Raw genomic sequence first — 16,753 nt, 5'->3', positions numbered from 1 at the left:
AGAATCAAAAACTGAAGTTTGATAAACAAGTTGGTGAAACAAGTAAAAAAAATGTAATCCGTCAAAATACATATTTTCAAACCACAACATCTCTGGAAAAATGTCAGAATCTGTGCCGGCACAATAACGTCTCAAGGCTATCGTATCGAGCCATTCTGGAGGTAAATGTGCTGTGCATCGTCAGAAGGCTTGGTTTCAGCCACATGGGTCCTCCAGCAGGATGATGATCCAGAACACAAATCAGCCAAGAATGAATGAAAACAAAACACTGGACTATCCTGATGTGGCTGACTTAAGTCCTGATCTGAAGATTGTCATCCGTGGGAAGATCTGAAACATGCAGTCTGGAGAAGAACCCTTAAAACCTGAGATAGCTGGAGATGTTTGTTCATGAGTGGCCCAGAATACCTGTCTACAGGTTCACAGGTGTCATTGAGAGTTAGACATCGCCTGATAGCAGCGATAACTGGCCAGATTGTTGAGGGTAGGGTACCAATACATTTGTGAAGACCAGTTTCATTATTACCATTTCTTTTTTATTGATTGTTACACCACAATTGAAAAGTAATGCCTGGTTTTTATTATTGTGTGCACAAATGTTTTTTTAAATTATGTTTATCAGTTATTGCAGTGATTATTGAGACCTTTTCTGTAAAAATGTGTCCGTGTGACATTTTACACATACAGTCATCATTACAACATAACAGTGCACTTGCGTGTACGTCTGTAAACATGAACTTAAAAAAAAAAATCTTTCATAATATAGAAATATCTGTATCTTCCAGATATTCAGAAAAATCTTAAACATTTTTCAAAAATAGTTGCATATTTGTCCCTGTTGAAATATTTACATGCTTAAGTGAATTCTTAAAGGTTTCAAAAAATCCTTTAACCAACCCTGATCTACAGAAGAATCAAATATTGATGTCCCTTTGTCGTCCCAGACTATAAATCTGTTTCAAATTAGGGTCATGTGGCAGCCGTATAATTATCAAATATATCCAAGAGTTTATGTCATCTTCTTTGTGCTAAACATATTAAGTTGGATCATAAACCAAGGATTTCTGAGCTTGTTTATTAGATGACTCATTACAAAAATAGTTACAAACATCGTATAAGAACACTTTAGGAATCCTTAAATGACGTCTTTTCGATGTCTTCAGAGCTTTTTACTCGATTTGTCAGGAAGTACGGAGGAGTTGATGGTTGATGAAATGACCTTGAGCCCAGATCCTTCAGCAGCAAAACAGGACCAAATCAACAACTTTTGCCTGATTCTTGACAGCTACTCGACGTGGCCCTTCGATGTGACGCCTGTCAAAGAAGGGACTACGAGTTTCTCAAACCTGAAATCTTTTGATTTCATGTCACTGACAGAGAACTCACTAAAACCAGAACCATTTGGGTTCCTTAGTTCAAGAGCTTTAGCACTGTATACATATTTATTACATGATATAATCAGAAATTACTCAGTGATTGATCATCACTTACATTAACATTAACACTGTGATAAAACAAACCCTGGTTAACAAATATGTAAACATATATGTAAAAATGTGTGCCTGAGTTGTGATTTGGCTTTTTTTGACCATTAAGGCCTCGACATTTAGAGCAATCTGGGTGCAGTGTTGGCTGAGTACCGAACATAATGAAGGTAAACCCCCAAACACGCTGGGAAAGTCAGCTGTACTTGTACAATCCACAGCTCTGAATGTGACGCTCTCTTCCAGTTAACCCCCACTGCTATGCAGCTGCTTTGCAACGTTCCCAATAAAACAGTTTTTCTTTTATTGACACGTTTGCTGTTGTTCAGGAGGCTTCAGGGGCCGGTGGTGTTTCCAAAGGCGTCAGCAGCATCCCATCAGTCTTCAGCCTCCACCTCTCAGATATGGATACCCGAGAAGACGCAGAGAGGACCTTTTCATCAAAATATTCATCCCAGTCGGGATAATTCTGCAGTGGTTTCAGCAAAAAACAACTGGCAGAATACAAATTTAATATAAATTATTCCTATTACAGATTATTTTCAATAAATTCAAAAGCCAACTTCTAAATCAATGCAGGAAAAACCTGTTACATTCAAAATCACATCCTTTCAAGGCACGTCTATGCATTTTTCAACAAGACAATGTCTGCATGGAGAATTTATAAACAAATATGATGACAACAATTATATTGTTTGAAATTAAATAAAAGCATAACTACATGTTTTGTGTATTTTTCTGATCAAGGGTTGAACAAAAGCAAAAATGAAGCTGAAATAAAAATGAAAGCCTGAATAAGAGGCAAATGAAAACTATTAGTTGTTGCCTTCATATTTCATTCACGAAGATCAGATGAAGAAGCAAAGTTCAGGCTGGTAAAAACCTCTCAGCAAGAATCCTGCAACTGTGGCGACAATCAACAAGCTCAGTAAAGTTAAAACCGTGTTAAGAGGCCTTTAGGTTTTATACCAGGACGTGTGTTTTCTTCATGGGTGCTACGCGGTGGCTGTACATGGAGCCTTTAGTTTCTCATTCAAATCCACGTTACATCCTTCTGCAAAAAAACAAAAGCAGTGGCGGCTAAAAGACACAAACACACCTCCCTGATTTGAACATATCTTTCGGGTCATTAATCTTTCATACCTTTGTGCTCAGCTTCAGGAGGTTTCTGGTTCTTGAAGGGATGGTCAATCAAGAGTTCTTTGTGGGGATTTAAAACAAAACCACTACTTAGACTTGAGTAAAATACAAATTTAAGTATAATTTTAGAAGAACACGATACCCACCATATGCACTGCTCTTAAACTAACAAATGGTTATACTGACGTAAAAAGACAACTGTCTAACAGATGTCAGAAACAATAATGCCTCCTTCTGGCTTCAACTAGCCACTGCAGTTCTGACGTCACAAAGACTTGAATCTTAAATGATGTTAATCTTCCCAAACCAGCTTCTTTTGTGTGTGTGTGTATGTGTAACCATGTGGCACCTGCGTCTTACCTGTAATGGTAGAATAGATTTGATGCACTCGGCTTTGCTCCGTATGCAGCGACAAAGTTAGGCTTTGATTTTCCACAGAGTAGCTGTATGCTGTTTGGAAAAGACGGTGGTGAGATCAGACGTAGACGCAGGAGAAGCAGCAAACTCTGTGCTCCCTTTCTTACCATAATACAGAACTATGAACCAAAGGAAGAGCAGGACTATTGTGACGCCGTTGAGGCGCGTGTCCACGGGTTTCATTCTCAATCTCTGGGTTCAGAAGAAAGAAAAAAGTTAGACCAGTAAAAATGTTGGAAACCTGTTGGTAGAATAATTAAATCATTGAATGATCATGGGAAACAGCTCACATCATGCTGAATGCCTTCCTGCAGTTTGTTCACAGCATCAGCGGACGCTAACACCTGCTCTGTAAGTGTTTTGAAGTGCTGGTCCATGCTCTCCTGTTGGAAACACACACAAATGATCAACTTAACTCAGTTTTTTTGTATAATGGTGTTGTTAGAATAATTGAACATAGAGTAATCTCATATTTACTCCAATTTGCTCCAATTGCCTTTACATATAAACTAAGCTTGTTTGGTGTGTATGTACAACTCAAATTTGCAGAGTTTGTTATGCAGATAGGAGAAGTCAGATAGCGTGACTGTGGATGATGAAGTCATCAAAGAGCTATCTGTGCAAAACCAGGACTGCTCCCCCGGTTGAAGATATACCGTGCTGGTTCAAGGTCAAGCAGGAGCAATATATATCAAGTTGAAGTTAAGGAGTTATGTAAACGTGAAGAATTGCAGCTGTGTTTTCCCTCTCCCTTAGAGCTCCAACTCTTATTGTAACTAGGGAGCACCCTAAGGAAATTAAAAGAGAGGGGTCGGCAGAGTGGCTTCAGAGCGGTAGGAGATGTAACTGAACGCATCTCTGTGCGTTCTCCTTGCAAGTAAAAATGTAACCCCTCTTGTCTTTCTCTCTTTTGTATTATGTCTTGGATGTTCTAGGTTGTTTGAACCTGACAGGAATATGTGCCACAGGAATATGTATATAATGTGTCATAAAAGGGCCAACTTACAGTCATCTGTCTCCGGAGGACAGCGGAGATCTCCGTGGCCATGCTGCCATGCTGCTTGCTCTGCAGAGCACAGATGTTGCAGATATATCTCCTGGATGAGTTGCAGTAGAACCTCAGCACCTCGTCCTGGTGCTGGGGGCATTTCCTCTCCAGGAGGTCACTCAGAGGCTCCACCAAGGGGTGTCCCGTGAACGCGGGCAGCTCTACGTGGCCCTTGACGTGCTCTTTGCACATTGACACCTCACATTTCAGACACGTTTTAACAGCCAGAACTCTGCTCTCCACGCAACAGTCGCAGTACACAGATTCTGCTTTCTTTTCCTGCAGAGAAAAACATCAGAGATGAGTGTGAGGGGAATTATGCTGGATGATTAGAGAGACCGCAGGTTAAGAAGACAGCAGGTACCCTCCTCCTCTTGTTCAACCTGAAGTCCTCTGCTATGTTGGCCAGTGCATAGCTTCTGTGTAACCCGTCGATCTCTCCAAAGTTTGCCCTGCAGTCTGGACACCGGTGAGATGAGTCTAAGGAGTGGTCCATCAGGTTTTCCAGACAGCCAATGCACAAGCTGTGTCCACAGGGAAGCTGCCGAGGATCTTTGAAGATCTCTTGACACACTGGGCACATGAGCAGTTCCCCAAGCCGGGTGAGCTCTCCCTCCTCCATCCCTGACCCCACTTTAAAACAGCTGCAGAGTAGTTGTAAACTCGTCCTACTCTGTCCTAAACCCCTGCACACCAAACATTTAGGTGTCTGGAGACGAAAACAGACGGTGAGTAAAACTCCTCGTTGGTAGTTTAGTTTTTTAAACATCTAGCGCAGGGCTGAAAGTGAAAAGTGAAAGCAGTGTAGTTTGAAGTTGCACTTCCTGGTGGGCGGGGCTTAACACGAGCGTCACTTCCGTAAACAAAACTCCAAATATGAAATACTATTTATTTTAATTTTAAAAAACGGCGTTTCTACTCAAATATTTTATTAATTAAAAGTGCGTTTTATGAATGTTTCAGTGTTTTAAAACTGAATTATGGTTCTGCGTTAAATCGACGCAGTGCCTACGCCGTAGGGTACGTAGGCTCTGCGTTGGTGTAACGCGGGACCATAAATCAGCCTGTAGCGTACTCAGACAAAGCAAGTATCTACCTACCGTATATGGGATAGGGTGAAAAATACATTCTGAAAGTACGAAATAATTCATGGTAGTGTCGTAACTAAACTGAATTAAGTTGCATTTTCAACAAAGAAATACATAAATCATACCACAAGGAAACAAACACAAACTTATAATGCTGATTCAGTTTCCGGGTTTTGTCCCACTAACGTGCCTCGTGGTAAAGTTCAAATGGCCCTGGAGCACTGCTGTTTCTTCAATGTTTGCATGTGCTCAATACTGCGCACATGGTTGTTATTAGTATCTTAAAGATAATACATCCATGATTAGTATTCCTGACAATGGCTTGCAACGGATACGGCTGGTCCGATGTTTGGAAAGCTTTAATTCCGGGTTTGCATCTCTTGGGCCGCTTCAACTCCAGTCCGATTTCATTATAAGTTCCGACTTTGCAGTAAAGAAAAATGCACCGCAATCTTCAATGTAACAAGATGTCACGTCATTCAGTTTCAACATGTATCGTAAATTCTTGGAAATGTATTTTTTTCCCCTCACAGAACTACATGATTAGTCTCTTTAAATATCACATTCCCAATCCTTGGATCAATAAAGTACATTTTATCTTAATTTATTTGTTGTTAAATCAAAATCTTGTTTTCAGATCTTTTTTTTCCTCATACAAATTTATGGTTGAAATGTCTGAAGTCTATTTACCCCTTATACCACTTTCATAGTCTCAAAATAAAAGTAGCCTACCTTTTTTTTTTTTTTTAATCTATGCACATTATCAGACATGCCCAGGTTTTTTTGTGATTAAAGGTTTAACAAACTGTAACGGACAACCATTGTAACCAAAGAAAACCAACAAGATCTTATGGCACAAGTTAATGTGCCAAGTTTGCATATTTAGAGTTTCTCATCTTTTAATAGGTTACCTGGTTTGCTGCACATAGTAACTGTTTCAAACAAAGAAATTGCTCCGCAATCAAACTGAATAATATGTGCTGAAAGTCAACAAAAAAAGTATTTGCCACAATATACGTATGTATATATACTGTATTTTTATTAGTACACAAGACAAAATATATCAATTCAGTCCCTTCCAAAACAGTTCCTTAAAAAAAGACGTTGAACATTATAAAACAAATATACAGTAAAAACTAGTGGAATGTATTTGATCAACTGATCAAGTGTGAGAAACATGTTAAATGTTGAATGATAGCACAACGTATAAAACACTGAACAAGTATGGTTTTCAGAAAGCCTGTTCCCTCCAAAAATAACATTGAGACTTTGAAAAGTTGTGTCTAAATAAAGAAAACAAGATTTATGGAGCAATGGTCCTTTGAACAGACAAGATTAAAGTAGCTCTAATGCTCGGTACAATGTTTGATGAAAACCAAATACATCATATGGATGCAGACAACCTCATACCAAATGTTAATCAGAACGGAGGAGCTGTGATAATTTGGGATTGTTTCACACCCACAGGACCTGGGCACCCTGCATCCAGAGTAATACAGCAGATCAACAATCCCAAACACACCAACAAATCTATGAAAAACTGGCTCAAAGAAGGCGCTGCAATGGTCCGTTGAAAGGCCAAACTTCAAGCTGATGGAAATGCCACGGTGGTACTTTGAGCTGAGGAAACATGAAAGCCTCAACAAACTAAAGCATCGTTACAAAGAAAGGGATAAAAAAAAACCTTCACAACTATGTGAGAGACAGAAAATGTCAGAGAAACAATGAGTATTTCAGCTTATTGCTGCTAAAGGTGCTTGGTTCTATATTGATTGATCTCTCCACACCGTTTCTGCTTTTTAGTGTAAGTAAATGACAATGTAATACATCATACATTGTTGTTCACCCCCATTTCAGACCTGGCAAGAGACAGAACATCATTTTCTTATGTTCTGTCTCATAAACCCTTAGAATAAAAACAGGTCATACGTTTTCATAGTTTGGTTTTTAAAATATACCTGAATGTATAGAATCAAAACCATTTTCCTCTAATCGTCACCACGGCTATTTTTAGAGGTTTACAGCATGAGAAAATGTGTTTAGTTCTTCATAACAACACAAAAATAGCAAAACAATCTTAATAAAAGATACATTTATACATTCGGAAAAAAGAAAGAAAGCTGGCATCTTTCACACGCTGTGAAATATAACACAATCCACCAGAAACACACTACTCCCAGGAGCACCACAGTACTTCAGCATGTACTTGCTGAAAACTGTCTGGTTGGAAGATTTTTTTCCTGCAGAGAGATCATGTTTTCTTCCTGTTTTCACACATGCACACGTCTTGCACTTTCAAAGAGATGTGGAGAAGCTGCGCACTTTATCAGGTACACCCCGTTTACCTGATAAAAGTGTGAACATATACAAAAAATGGTGAGTGTACACATTCACTCACCACTCTTTAAAACAAGCAGACAAACAAATAAGATCAGCAGGATGGGTCTCTGAGAAAATATCTCCAATCAAACTCGCAGTTAAAAGCTTTTATGTGATCTTTGCAGAACATCTGTCTGTCAGTGTTTTCAGTCCGTCTGAGGTAGACAACATTGCAAGCACTGCAACTTGCCAGTGTTAAAAAAAAAACAAAACATAAAAAAATGACTTGTAAAATGTTACAAGCCAGCGATCGTTCTAAATGACGGGATGAAGAATTCGCATTGGCTCAGTTGGTGACTCTCCAGATTCCTCATGATCCTGAACAGCTTACCGCACTTGTCACAGCTGAAAGGCTTCTCTCCGGAGTGAAACCTCAAGTGTGCTTTCAGGTTGTCTCGCAGTCGGAAGCTCTTGCCGCACTGCGAGCAGGTGTGCGGCCGCTCCCCCGTGTGAAAGCGCTCGTGACGGCGGAGGTTCTTTCTCAGGGCGAATGTCTTGGGGCACAACTCGCAACAGTACGGCCTCTCTCCGGTGTGGAAGCGCTCGTGACGCCGGAGGATTTTCCTGTGCTTGAATGCTTTCCCACAGATGTTGCAAATGTATCCGTCACGGCAGTGGGTGACGATGTTCTGGAGACGCCAGATGCCGTTTTCACACTGGGTGAAGCAGCAGAGTCGGTGGCCCGTGTGAGCACCTTGATGGCGACGGAGGTCTTTGGGTAGAGGCCAGCCTGACTTGTGCTTGGCGGTGTGAGTGTTTCCAGCGTCGCTTCGAGTCTTCAGCTCAGACTCGGGCAGCGTGAGCACGTTTACGAGCTGCACCGCACAGGGGTGCAGCAGCTTCTGATCCTGAGACGCCAGTTTCAGTTTCATCTGGAGGTGGTTGTGAGTATCTTTTGGAGAGGGGATCCTTTCCCAGACCCCGTCCCGGGTGGGGGTTACAGTTCCATCGGATGAGGACGGGCTGTAGGCCGTGCCCTTGGCGGTGCTGACGCACGCTTGCTGAGGCTCCGCTTGAATGGGCTTTTCTGAATCCTCAGGTTTGGGAGCTGTAGAATCTGGCCACAGAATTAACGGACAAACAAACTTCACCTTCAACTCTGAAGCATCAGTTGTGTCTGCTTGAATCACGATGGGCTTCTGGTCAGCAGGCGTACTCGGCGTAGATCCACCCTGTGACGTCTGTCCTAACTCTGAAAAAGATCAAATGCATTTTTTGGGGACAAAATTACAATTTCAGTACTAAACATCAGTGAGTTTTAAAGATGGCATATATATATTTTCCTTACATACAGTTCCTTTTTTTTGTAGTTTAGGCTTATATCATCATGCCACATGTCTTCATAATAGTGCCTAGTACACCTCAAACTAAGAACAAGAAGTCATCAGCTGACCAGTCAGAGCAGAGTGAGCATTTTAAGGGTACTGTTAAATATAAAGGAGCCAAAATGAAGGACTTCAAATCAGAAGGTGACAAGATTACTGCAGAAATGTACAGCATGACAACTATATTGACTTTTTTTCTCCATAAAATCGTGCAAATTATTCTGGAAGACTGATCTTTATGTTATCTTAAAATCTTGCCCATCAGACCTCTTCGGCTTCGGCTTCTCTACATTTTAAGAACTTGCATCAGTTATGATAATATTCCTTTGAGATATGATCATTTACAAACAATGCTAAAGTCTTTGCCAAGTGAAGAGTCTATCTGTCTTCCACCCCCTTGCCAGACTGTCAGAGCCCTGGAGAGCTCCATCAGTGACCGGCTTCGTCACCCGCGATGCGTCACTGAGAGGCATCGCAGGTCCTTCCTCCCCGCTGCCATCAGACTCTATAACCAGGACTGCTCTCAGTAGCTAACGAACAATAACAATAACATGTACAATAACTAGATGTGCAATAATCATATGTGCAATATCCATGCAATAACTGTCTACCTCACACTCATTCTACCTGCTTTTTTGCACTGTTTTTCTTCCCTTTGCACTATTTTTTTTTATCTCCACTGCAATATAAATATAATTACAAAATATGGACAGTATATACACTGTCCATATTTTGTAATTATATTTATATCTTTTACTTTTACCCCCTTCCCCGCAAGCGTATGTGTATATGTTAAGTGTACTGCTGCTAACACGTGAGTTTCCCCATTGAGGGAGTAATAAAGGACTATCTTATCTTATCTTAGGTATGCATCTGTGTTGCTGCCTGTGATCTAGTTTTCAACCTCAAAGCACTGACACTAGAGTAAAGTTACCATCACACAAGTTGCAGAGCCATAATCACCTGCCAAAAGTAGGTCGCAACTCTACCAATAGTAGTTTTGACAACTAGAAATCTGTATATTCTATGTGTATCACATTTCGAAACCAGATATTCATCCCTTCATGCTGCCTCATATGTGCCTTATCCGTCACAGGAAAGTAAATACCAATCCCTATATTTACTGGAAGAAACGACACTCAGATAAAGTACGAACGATTTCCATCGCTTCAACTGTTGCTCAGATTATACACATTATTAAATTCTGGCTTTTCTCTGTTCTATCGTCAAGGCTGTTTCTAAGTGTGTTTAAACTCTAGATCGCAGCTCTTACCATGCAAAACAACTTCTGTTTTGACATCGTTATCAGCTGGAGACTCTGCTTCAAGGACACTTGACTCCACCATATCAACAGCTTCCGCCATGATCTGGATTGAGGAGAACCACAACACAGTTGCATGGATGTTAATTATTACATGTAATAAGGATCAGTGTCGACAGAAAGGAAACATGCTCCGGTGTAAGACAAATAAGTGCCGTCTGAAGAGGAAGCAAGGCTGAAAAACATGTCTGCTGTTAATCCCAGCTGTGATTTACAACCTGCTGACCCTCACTGACCTGATCCTTCAGGGGCGACCACTCTCGGCCATTGTGTTCAGGGAGGAGGTCTTCTAATGAAATCAGACACCCTTCCACCACCATCTCTTTGGGCTCCCCCAGGCAGCTTTCATCTGAAAGGAGAGGGGTATCTGTTGAGGAAGGGGGAGGGGTTACAACACTGAATCACACACATTCCTTCACACTAGGGATCAGTCTGCAGAAGTTTGGTGCAACTGGAAGTAGTTCATGAATACATGCTGCACGAATGCTTTTATGCAAATATGCATAATCTGGCATACATTTTGTTAAAATTAGTGTTCGGATTTTTCTTTAAATGATATTAATGAATGAATTCCTTAAGCTCAGCAGTAAATCAGCATGCAAACCCCGAGTACGTACCAGAGAGCTCCAGCAGCAGACTGAAGTCCTCCTCCACTTGCACACCGATGCTGCGCTTCGTGTCTCCGATGCACGGAGCGTCCAGCGTATCCAGTGCTTGCTTTTCCTTGTTGTTTTCCTTGTTGTTTTCCCTGTTGTCCTCCCCGTGGCCCGCATCCTCCGCCGAGGCTCCGGTTCTGCTCTCGAACAGCTTCACCAGCTCCAGCGCCGCCGCTTTGACCAGCGCGCCCAGCACAGACTCCACCTGCGCCTGCAGGCTCGCCGAGCCCAAAGACATCGCCGCCTCCGTTCGAGTCCGTGCAAGAGTTTAGCCCAAAATGTCCCTGAAGAGGAAGTGCAGCTTTAGCACAAATCACTATTTACCAACGACGACCACATGGCTCACGCGGGAAGGGGTGTGTTTTGTTTCTCGCGCAGGCGCACAAAAGACAAATAAGCCTGAATTATGGTTCTGCGTTACATCGACGCAGAGCCTACGCCGTAGGTACAACGTATGGGCGCGCGTCGCCGCGTACAGTACGCCGTTGGCTCTGCGTTTGTGTACGCGGAACCATAAATCAGCCTTAACGAGCGCTCGAGCGCTCGAACCCTCGAACCGATTACGTCACGAGCGCAACAGTGGCATTTAAAGATCTTTATATTTTATTAGGATAATTTCACATCCATAAATGTAAATTCCAAAACTCTTCTCCATTATTTAAATTGTTTTTGATTGAAGTTAATTATTATCTCAAGTCTCTTAAATTAATCACAAATAAGAAATAATAATAATAATAATAATAATAATAATAATAATAATAATAATACATTTTATTTATATAGCGCTTTTCAAGGCACTCAAAGACGCTTTACATTGTGTATCAATGATGGATATGACGAAAATATCCATCTGTAAATATCCGTCTGTTATTTTTTATATACCAGTATTTCTTGTTATTTATTTTTCTTATTATTATAATTATTGTATATACCAGTTTACTGTTTATAGTGTGTCATACTTTGTTATTATTACTGTGTTATTACTATTTCTATTGATGCCTCTTGTTTTGTACTATCCCCTTTGCTGCTGTAAACTGCAAATTTCCCCTCCGTGGGACTATTAAAGGATTATCTTATCTTATCTTATCTTATCTTATCTTATCTTATCTTATCTTATCTTATCTTATCTTATTTTATCTTATCTTATCTTATCCATTCTGAGATTTTCAACCATTAAGCTGTCACAAATATAATTTTAATTTTTTGCGAAATATTATAAAGTCTGTCACACCCAGGTTTTGTTTCTTTTATGTATTTATTTAATTTTATTTATTTATTTATTTTTTCAAATTTTCTTGTTGATAATGCATGACTGTGCTCTGTGCTGCTGATGTTGCACAGGTTGTGAACTGAAATTTCTGCTTGTTGTACATTGTTTGTATATTGCAAATTTTCAATAAAAAAAAGAGATCTCTGCTTGCAGATTAAGATTACATTTTGAAAGTAATGTATGCTCATTTTGCATCTCTGATATTGAAACCACGGAACATATTTTCTCCTCTTGTAGCCACTCCCAAAGATTCTGGAACCAAGTGGAAGAATGGTTTAGACAAAAGAATGTATGTGTTGAACTCAAATCCCATGTAGATAACATGTATGGAGTAGTGATGGAAAAGAGACAAGATAATTTGCCGACTAACACAATCCTCATAATCGCCAAATTCTACATTCACAAATCGAAATACATGAAAACCCCACCTATCTTTAATGCCTTTTATAACGAATTTAAGTTGTACTGTAAACCCCTCAAGTATATGAACTTCAAATCTGTGAACAAACTGCTGAATTACATTCAGTGTTATAAATTAATAGATTCTGATTGAAATGATGTATAACCCTACCAGAAGGAAATTATAACTGCAAATTTATTTTATCCTCGTATTCTTTTAAGCTACATTTATTTATTTTATTTGTCATTATTTTGTCATAACATTTATGATGTTTAGAAAATGTATTTATTTAATTTAATTAAAGTTTTTTTTTGTTCCTTATTTTCTATTACCTATTTCATTAATTTGTCCACTCAGTACAGGCCTTTTCTAATGTGCTTGCTACATGGCAGCTTCGATGTGCCTTTTTTGTTTGTAAATTCAAAATTTTCAATAAAAAAAAAGATCTCTGCTTGGACCAGAATGTGCAAAATACTTCTGACATTCTTCACATGAACGGTACCGACATTCTGAGTAAACACGAACTAATAAACATATGTTTATTAGTGCATGTTTCTACAATGCTAAGAAAATAACATTCTTTTGGAATGCTTTTTTTATAGATATTAATTTGAGCCCATACAAGGCATGTACCATTTAAATTTTCTGTCACAAATAACATTACACTTAAGACACTTAAAGATACTACACAGTAATATTGGGTATATAATAATATAGTATATCATTAATGAGTATATATTATATTCCCATCTAAGATGTATATTTCAAGATTCTTTGACATCGATAACAAATGCACCTTTTGACATTTGTTTATAGTTGTGCATATAGCAGTACATTTTGGAAAGATCTGGAGAACTATATATTATGTAAGACAAAACACAACATCAACATAAAAGGGGTGAGAGCTAATAAGCTATGCTTCTTCTCACTCCTTTTCGAATATGTCATTTATTTTCGGTTTTTCTATGCTTTATTATTTTGCTTCCTGGCATATTCGGAATAAACAGTACAAACAAAACATTGAACGGAAGTATATAATTACTTATCTTGAATCCCAAGAAAAAAACCGTTGTACTATAGTAAACCTTTACATTCTATTGGGAAAATGTCATATACATAAATGTATTTAAATTGTTATTTGATTGTAACTGATTATTATTTTAGGTTTCTTGAATGAATTACAAATACAAAATATTTGTCCATATTGCACAAAATATTTGTCCATATTGAACACATATGATATACATAGTTATCCCATTTCTGAATGGGATAACTACGTATATTCATTTAGAAATTAAATTAGAAATTAATTTCAGAAATTAAATAAAAACGTGTCCCAATAATAATGACCCTAACCTTAATGAACTGAAACGATGGTCAGTCAGAGGAATCGCCAGGCAGCCCAGGGAGGCAAACAGAAACCAGAGACGCTCAGGCAGAACTCTTGGTCGGGGACAGAAGGCTGAGCACCAGGACGGAGACAGGCCAACAGGTCGGGGACAGGTGACCCTGCCTCTTTTAAGACCGGCCTAAAAACCTTTTTATTCAGGAAAGTGTTTTAGAGTTGAGTTTTATGAGTTGATGATGATGATGATGATGATGATGATGATGATTATTATTATTATTATTATTATTATTATATAGTGAGTGGTGGAAAGACTTCTGTCACTGAAATTTCTTTTCATTTTTTTTTTTGTTCTTGTTTTTTATTTTCTTTACTTAAGTATTATTATAATGTCATATATATGTAACTAATGTATTATTGTTTTATAGAATGTGAGCTGTAAATGCTGAAATGTTCATTATTTTAGTTTGTTGTTACAATTCTTCAATAAAAATAATCCTACCCTATCTCCATCCATCCCCTATATCTGCTTTATCCTTTGAAAGGTCACAGGGGTCTGCTGGAGCCTATTCTTATTACATGCAAGAGGCAGGGGTACACCCTGGACATATACAGACAGACAACCAGGCACAGTCACACCTACAGGCAATTTAAAATCACCAATTAACCTACTATGCATGTTTTTGGACTGTGGGAGGAAGCCGGAGTACCCGGAGGGAACCCACGCAAGCACGGGGAGAACATGCAAACACAGAAAGACCCCCGCTGGGCCAGGGAGTCGAACCAGGAACCTTCTTGCTGTGAGGCAAAAGTGCTAACCACTGTGTACACATTCCACAAAAAAACACATATAAATTAGTAAAGAAAGTAATCTATTATTATTTAAATGCTAAATTTTCGAGTTGTAAATTCACATCCAGATAGACATTCACATCCAACTACGCAGTGCACCCAGAGAGCAACAATATGGCAAGAAATTATGGAACAATTTGGGGAAAATAGTCGTTAATTCAAAATTGAGGAAAAAAGTGTAAAGACATCACCGTCTACGGTGTATAATATCAAAAGATTCAGAGGATCGGGAGGAGTCTCTGATCACAGGTGCAAGGTCAAAACTGGATGCTCTGATCTCTGAGTCCTCAGATAACTACATTAAAAAGATTTTCTACTGCATGGGCTCAGTGACACTTGCAGTTCGCCATGCAATTTACAAATGCAGTTTATGGCCCTACCATGGAGAAAAAAAGAAAAGAAAAGAAAAGCCACATATGGAATATAATATCATATAATATAATCGAGTAGAATGGCAGCACGGTGGCTTAGTGGTTAGCACTGTTGCCTCACAGCAAGAAGGTTCCCGGTTCGACTCCCAGGCCCGGCAGGACCTTTCTGTGTCTGGAGTTTGCATGTTCTCCCCGTGCTTGCGTGGGTTCTCTCCGGGTACTCTGGCTTCCTCCCACCGTCCAAAAACATGCATATTAGGTTAATTGGTGATTCTAAATTGCCCGTAGGTGTGAGCGTTAGTGTGGTTGTGTGCATGGTTTTTGTGTTTATATGTGGCCCTGTGACGGACTGGTGACCTGTCCAGGGTGTAACTCCGGCCTCTCACCTGAAATGAGCTGGGAATAGAATAGAATAGAGGAATGTCTTTCTTGTCATTATACTGAAGGTACAATGAGACTGGTGAGCTTCGCCTTTTCCGATGCAAACAAATTGTTAGAACTAATTAAGTCTGAAAATAAAACATATACACAACATAAAAGTCCTACAGCACAATGAAAAACTGTACAAAATGATTCTATATACAGATGAAAGTACAAATCTCTTTACAGACCCCTTGACTTCCCCATACCATCTAACCTACTCCCCCCCTCCCCGCGCTCGATATCACATCCTCCCCACTCCCCCACTGTCTCCTCCCCTACAGTGTCCTTCACTCCTGACCTGGTGAGAAGACAGCTGATAAGACTTCACTCCGGAAAAAGCTTCAGGCCCCGACAGGTTTTCCCCAGGCTGCTTAAAGCCTGTGCCTCCAGCTGTGTGCAGTACTGAGTCAGTTTTCAGCCTGGGCCTGCCCCTCCAGAGGGGAAGACGTCCTGCCTCGTTCCTGTTCCAAAGAAGCCGCATCCCAGCAGCCCTCAGGATTACAGACTGGTGGCTCTGACGTCCCACATCACGAAGACCCTGGACAGGCTGGTCTTGGAGCAGCTAGAGCCTGTGGTCAGGCCCCTCACCGATCCACTGCAGTTCGCTACCAGCCCCTCCTGGGAGTTGAGGACAGCATCATCTACCTGCTGAATAGAGTCTACACTCATCTGGACAAGCAGCACTGTGAGAGTCATGTTTTTTCTACACCATCCGTCCAGCTCCACTGGGTGAGGAGATGACTGTGATGCAGGTGGAGGCCCCCACCGTGTCCTGGATTGTTGATTCCCTGACGGCCAGAACATAATACGTACACCTACAGAACTGCGTGTCTGACAAGGTGGTCAGCAACACTGGGGCCCCTAAGAGGACTGTCCTCTCTCACTTCCTCTTCCCCTCAGACTGCAACTATTGCCACCGTCAAAGTTTTCTGATGAGGCTGCATCGAAAAGGGCGATGAGAATGAATAAAGGACTGTTGTGGACAACTTTGTCACTTGGAGTGAGCTGAACCATCTGCAGCTCAATGTGACAAAGACAAAGGAGCTCATAGTGGATCTGCGGATCAGCAGTGACCACTTTTTTCACCCAGGGTGTCCCTGTGGACTCTGTTGAGGAATACAGGTACCTGGGGGTGTACTTCGATAATAAGTTAGACTGGACCAGAAACGCTGAAGGTCCATCCCCACAGACCCCAGCCACCGATTGTTTGTACTGCTTCCATCAGGCAAGCGGT

At 40.3% G+C, this 16,753-nt stretch overlaps 2 protein-coding genes across 4 annotated transcripts; both read right to left on the bottom strand.

The window, feature by feature from the left end:
• Positions 1-558: 558 nt before the first annotated feature.
• Positions 559-4,903, bottom strand: LOC133452047 (E3 ubiquitin/ISG15 ligase TRIM25-like). 2 transcript variants are annotated; one of them, XM_061731243.1, is made up of 8 exons: positions 4,454-4,903; positions 4,048-4,368; positions 3,332-3,424; positions 3,149-3,233; positions 2,985-3,074; positions 2,628-2,684; positions 2,454-2,538; positions 559-1,978 (listed from the first exon to the last, which is right to left on the bottom strand). In XM_061731243.1, the coding sequence occupies exons 1-7, from the start codon at positions 4,856-4,858 to the stop codon at positions 2,480-2,482; spliced, it is 1,110 nt and encodes a 369-aa protein (XP_061587227.1). In that variant the 5' UTR covers positions 4,859-4,903; the 3' UTR covers positions 559-1,978; positions 2,454-2,479. The 2 variants fall into 2 exon arrangements, with proteins under 2 accessions (XP_061587227.1, XP_061587226.1); XM_061731242.1 differs by having other exon boundaries at positions 559-2,538.
• A 1,327-nt stretch (positions 4,904-6,230) lies between these two features.
• On the bottom strand, positions 6,231-11,171 carry si:rp71-1g18.1 (uncharacterized protein LOC559922 homolog). 2 transcript variants are annotated; one of them, XM_061731240.1, is made up of 4 exons: positions 10,820-11,171; positions 10,439-10,569; positions 10,155-10,248; positions 6,231-8,748 (listed from the first exon to the last, which is right to left on the bottom strand). In XM_061731240.1, the coding sequence occupies exons 1-4, from the start codon at positions 11,094-11,096 to the stop codon at positions 7,793-7,795; spliced, it is 1,458 nt and encodes a 485-aa protein (XP_061587224.1). In that variant the 5' UTR covers positions 11,097-11,171; the 3' UTR covers positions 6,231-7,792. The 2 variants fall into 2 exon arrangements, with proteins under 2 accessions (XP_061587224.1, XP_061587225.1); XM_061731241.1 differs by having other exon boundaries at positions 10,439-10,551.
• Between the last annotated feature and the right edge of the window lie 5,582 nt (positions 11,172-16,753).

This window comes from Cololabis saira, chromosome 10, assembly GCF_033807715.1.
Source record: "Cololabis saira isolate AMF1-May2022 chromosome 10, fColSai1.1, whole genome shotgun sequence".
NCBI lineage: Eukaryota > Metazoa > Chordata > Actinopteri > Beloniformes > Belonidae > Cololabis > Cololabis saira.
This window is presented reverse-complemented; position numbering and strand designations above follow the sequence as displayed.

What these genes read in the sequence shown, in the direction of transcription:
- LOC133452047 (XM_061731242.1), bottom strand. Translation starts at nt 4,858, where the DNA reads ATGTTTAAAAAACTAAACTACCAACGAGGAGTTTTACTCACCGTCTGT. An exon ending in GGTTGAACAAGAGGAGGAGG is followed by an intron (nt 4,369 to 4,453) that starts GTACCTGCTGTC and finishes TTTTCTCTGCAG; the next exon opens with GAAAAGAAAGCAGAATCTGT. An exon ending in GTTCATAGTTCTGTATTATG is followed by an intron (nt 3,075 to 3,148) that starts GTAAGAAAGGGA and finishes TTTTCCAAACAG; the next exon opens with CATACAGCTACTCTGTGGAA.
- si:rp71-1g18.1 (XM_061731240.1), bottom strand. Translation starts at nt 11,096, where the DNA reads ATGTCTTTGGGCTCGGCGAGCCTGCAGGCGCAGGTGGAGTCTGTGCTG. An exon ending in TCTGCTGCTGGAGCTCTCTG is followed by an intron (nt 10,570 to 10,819) that starts GTACGTACTCGG and finishes CTTCCTCAACAG; the next exon opens with ATACCCCTCTCCTTTCAGAT. An exon ending in AACAGAAGTTGTTTTGCATG is followed by an intron (nt 8,749 to 10,154) that starts GTAAGAGCTGCG and finishes GATCTTTTTCAG; the next exon opens with AGTTAGGACAGACGTCACAG.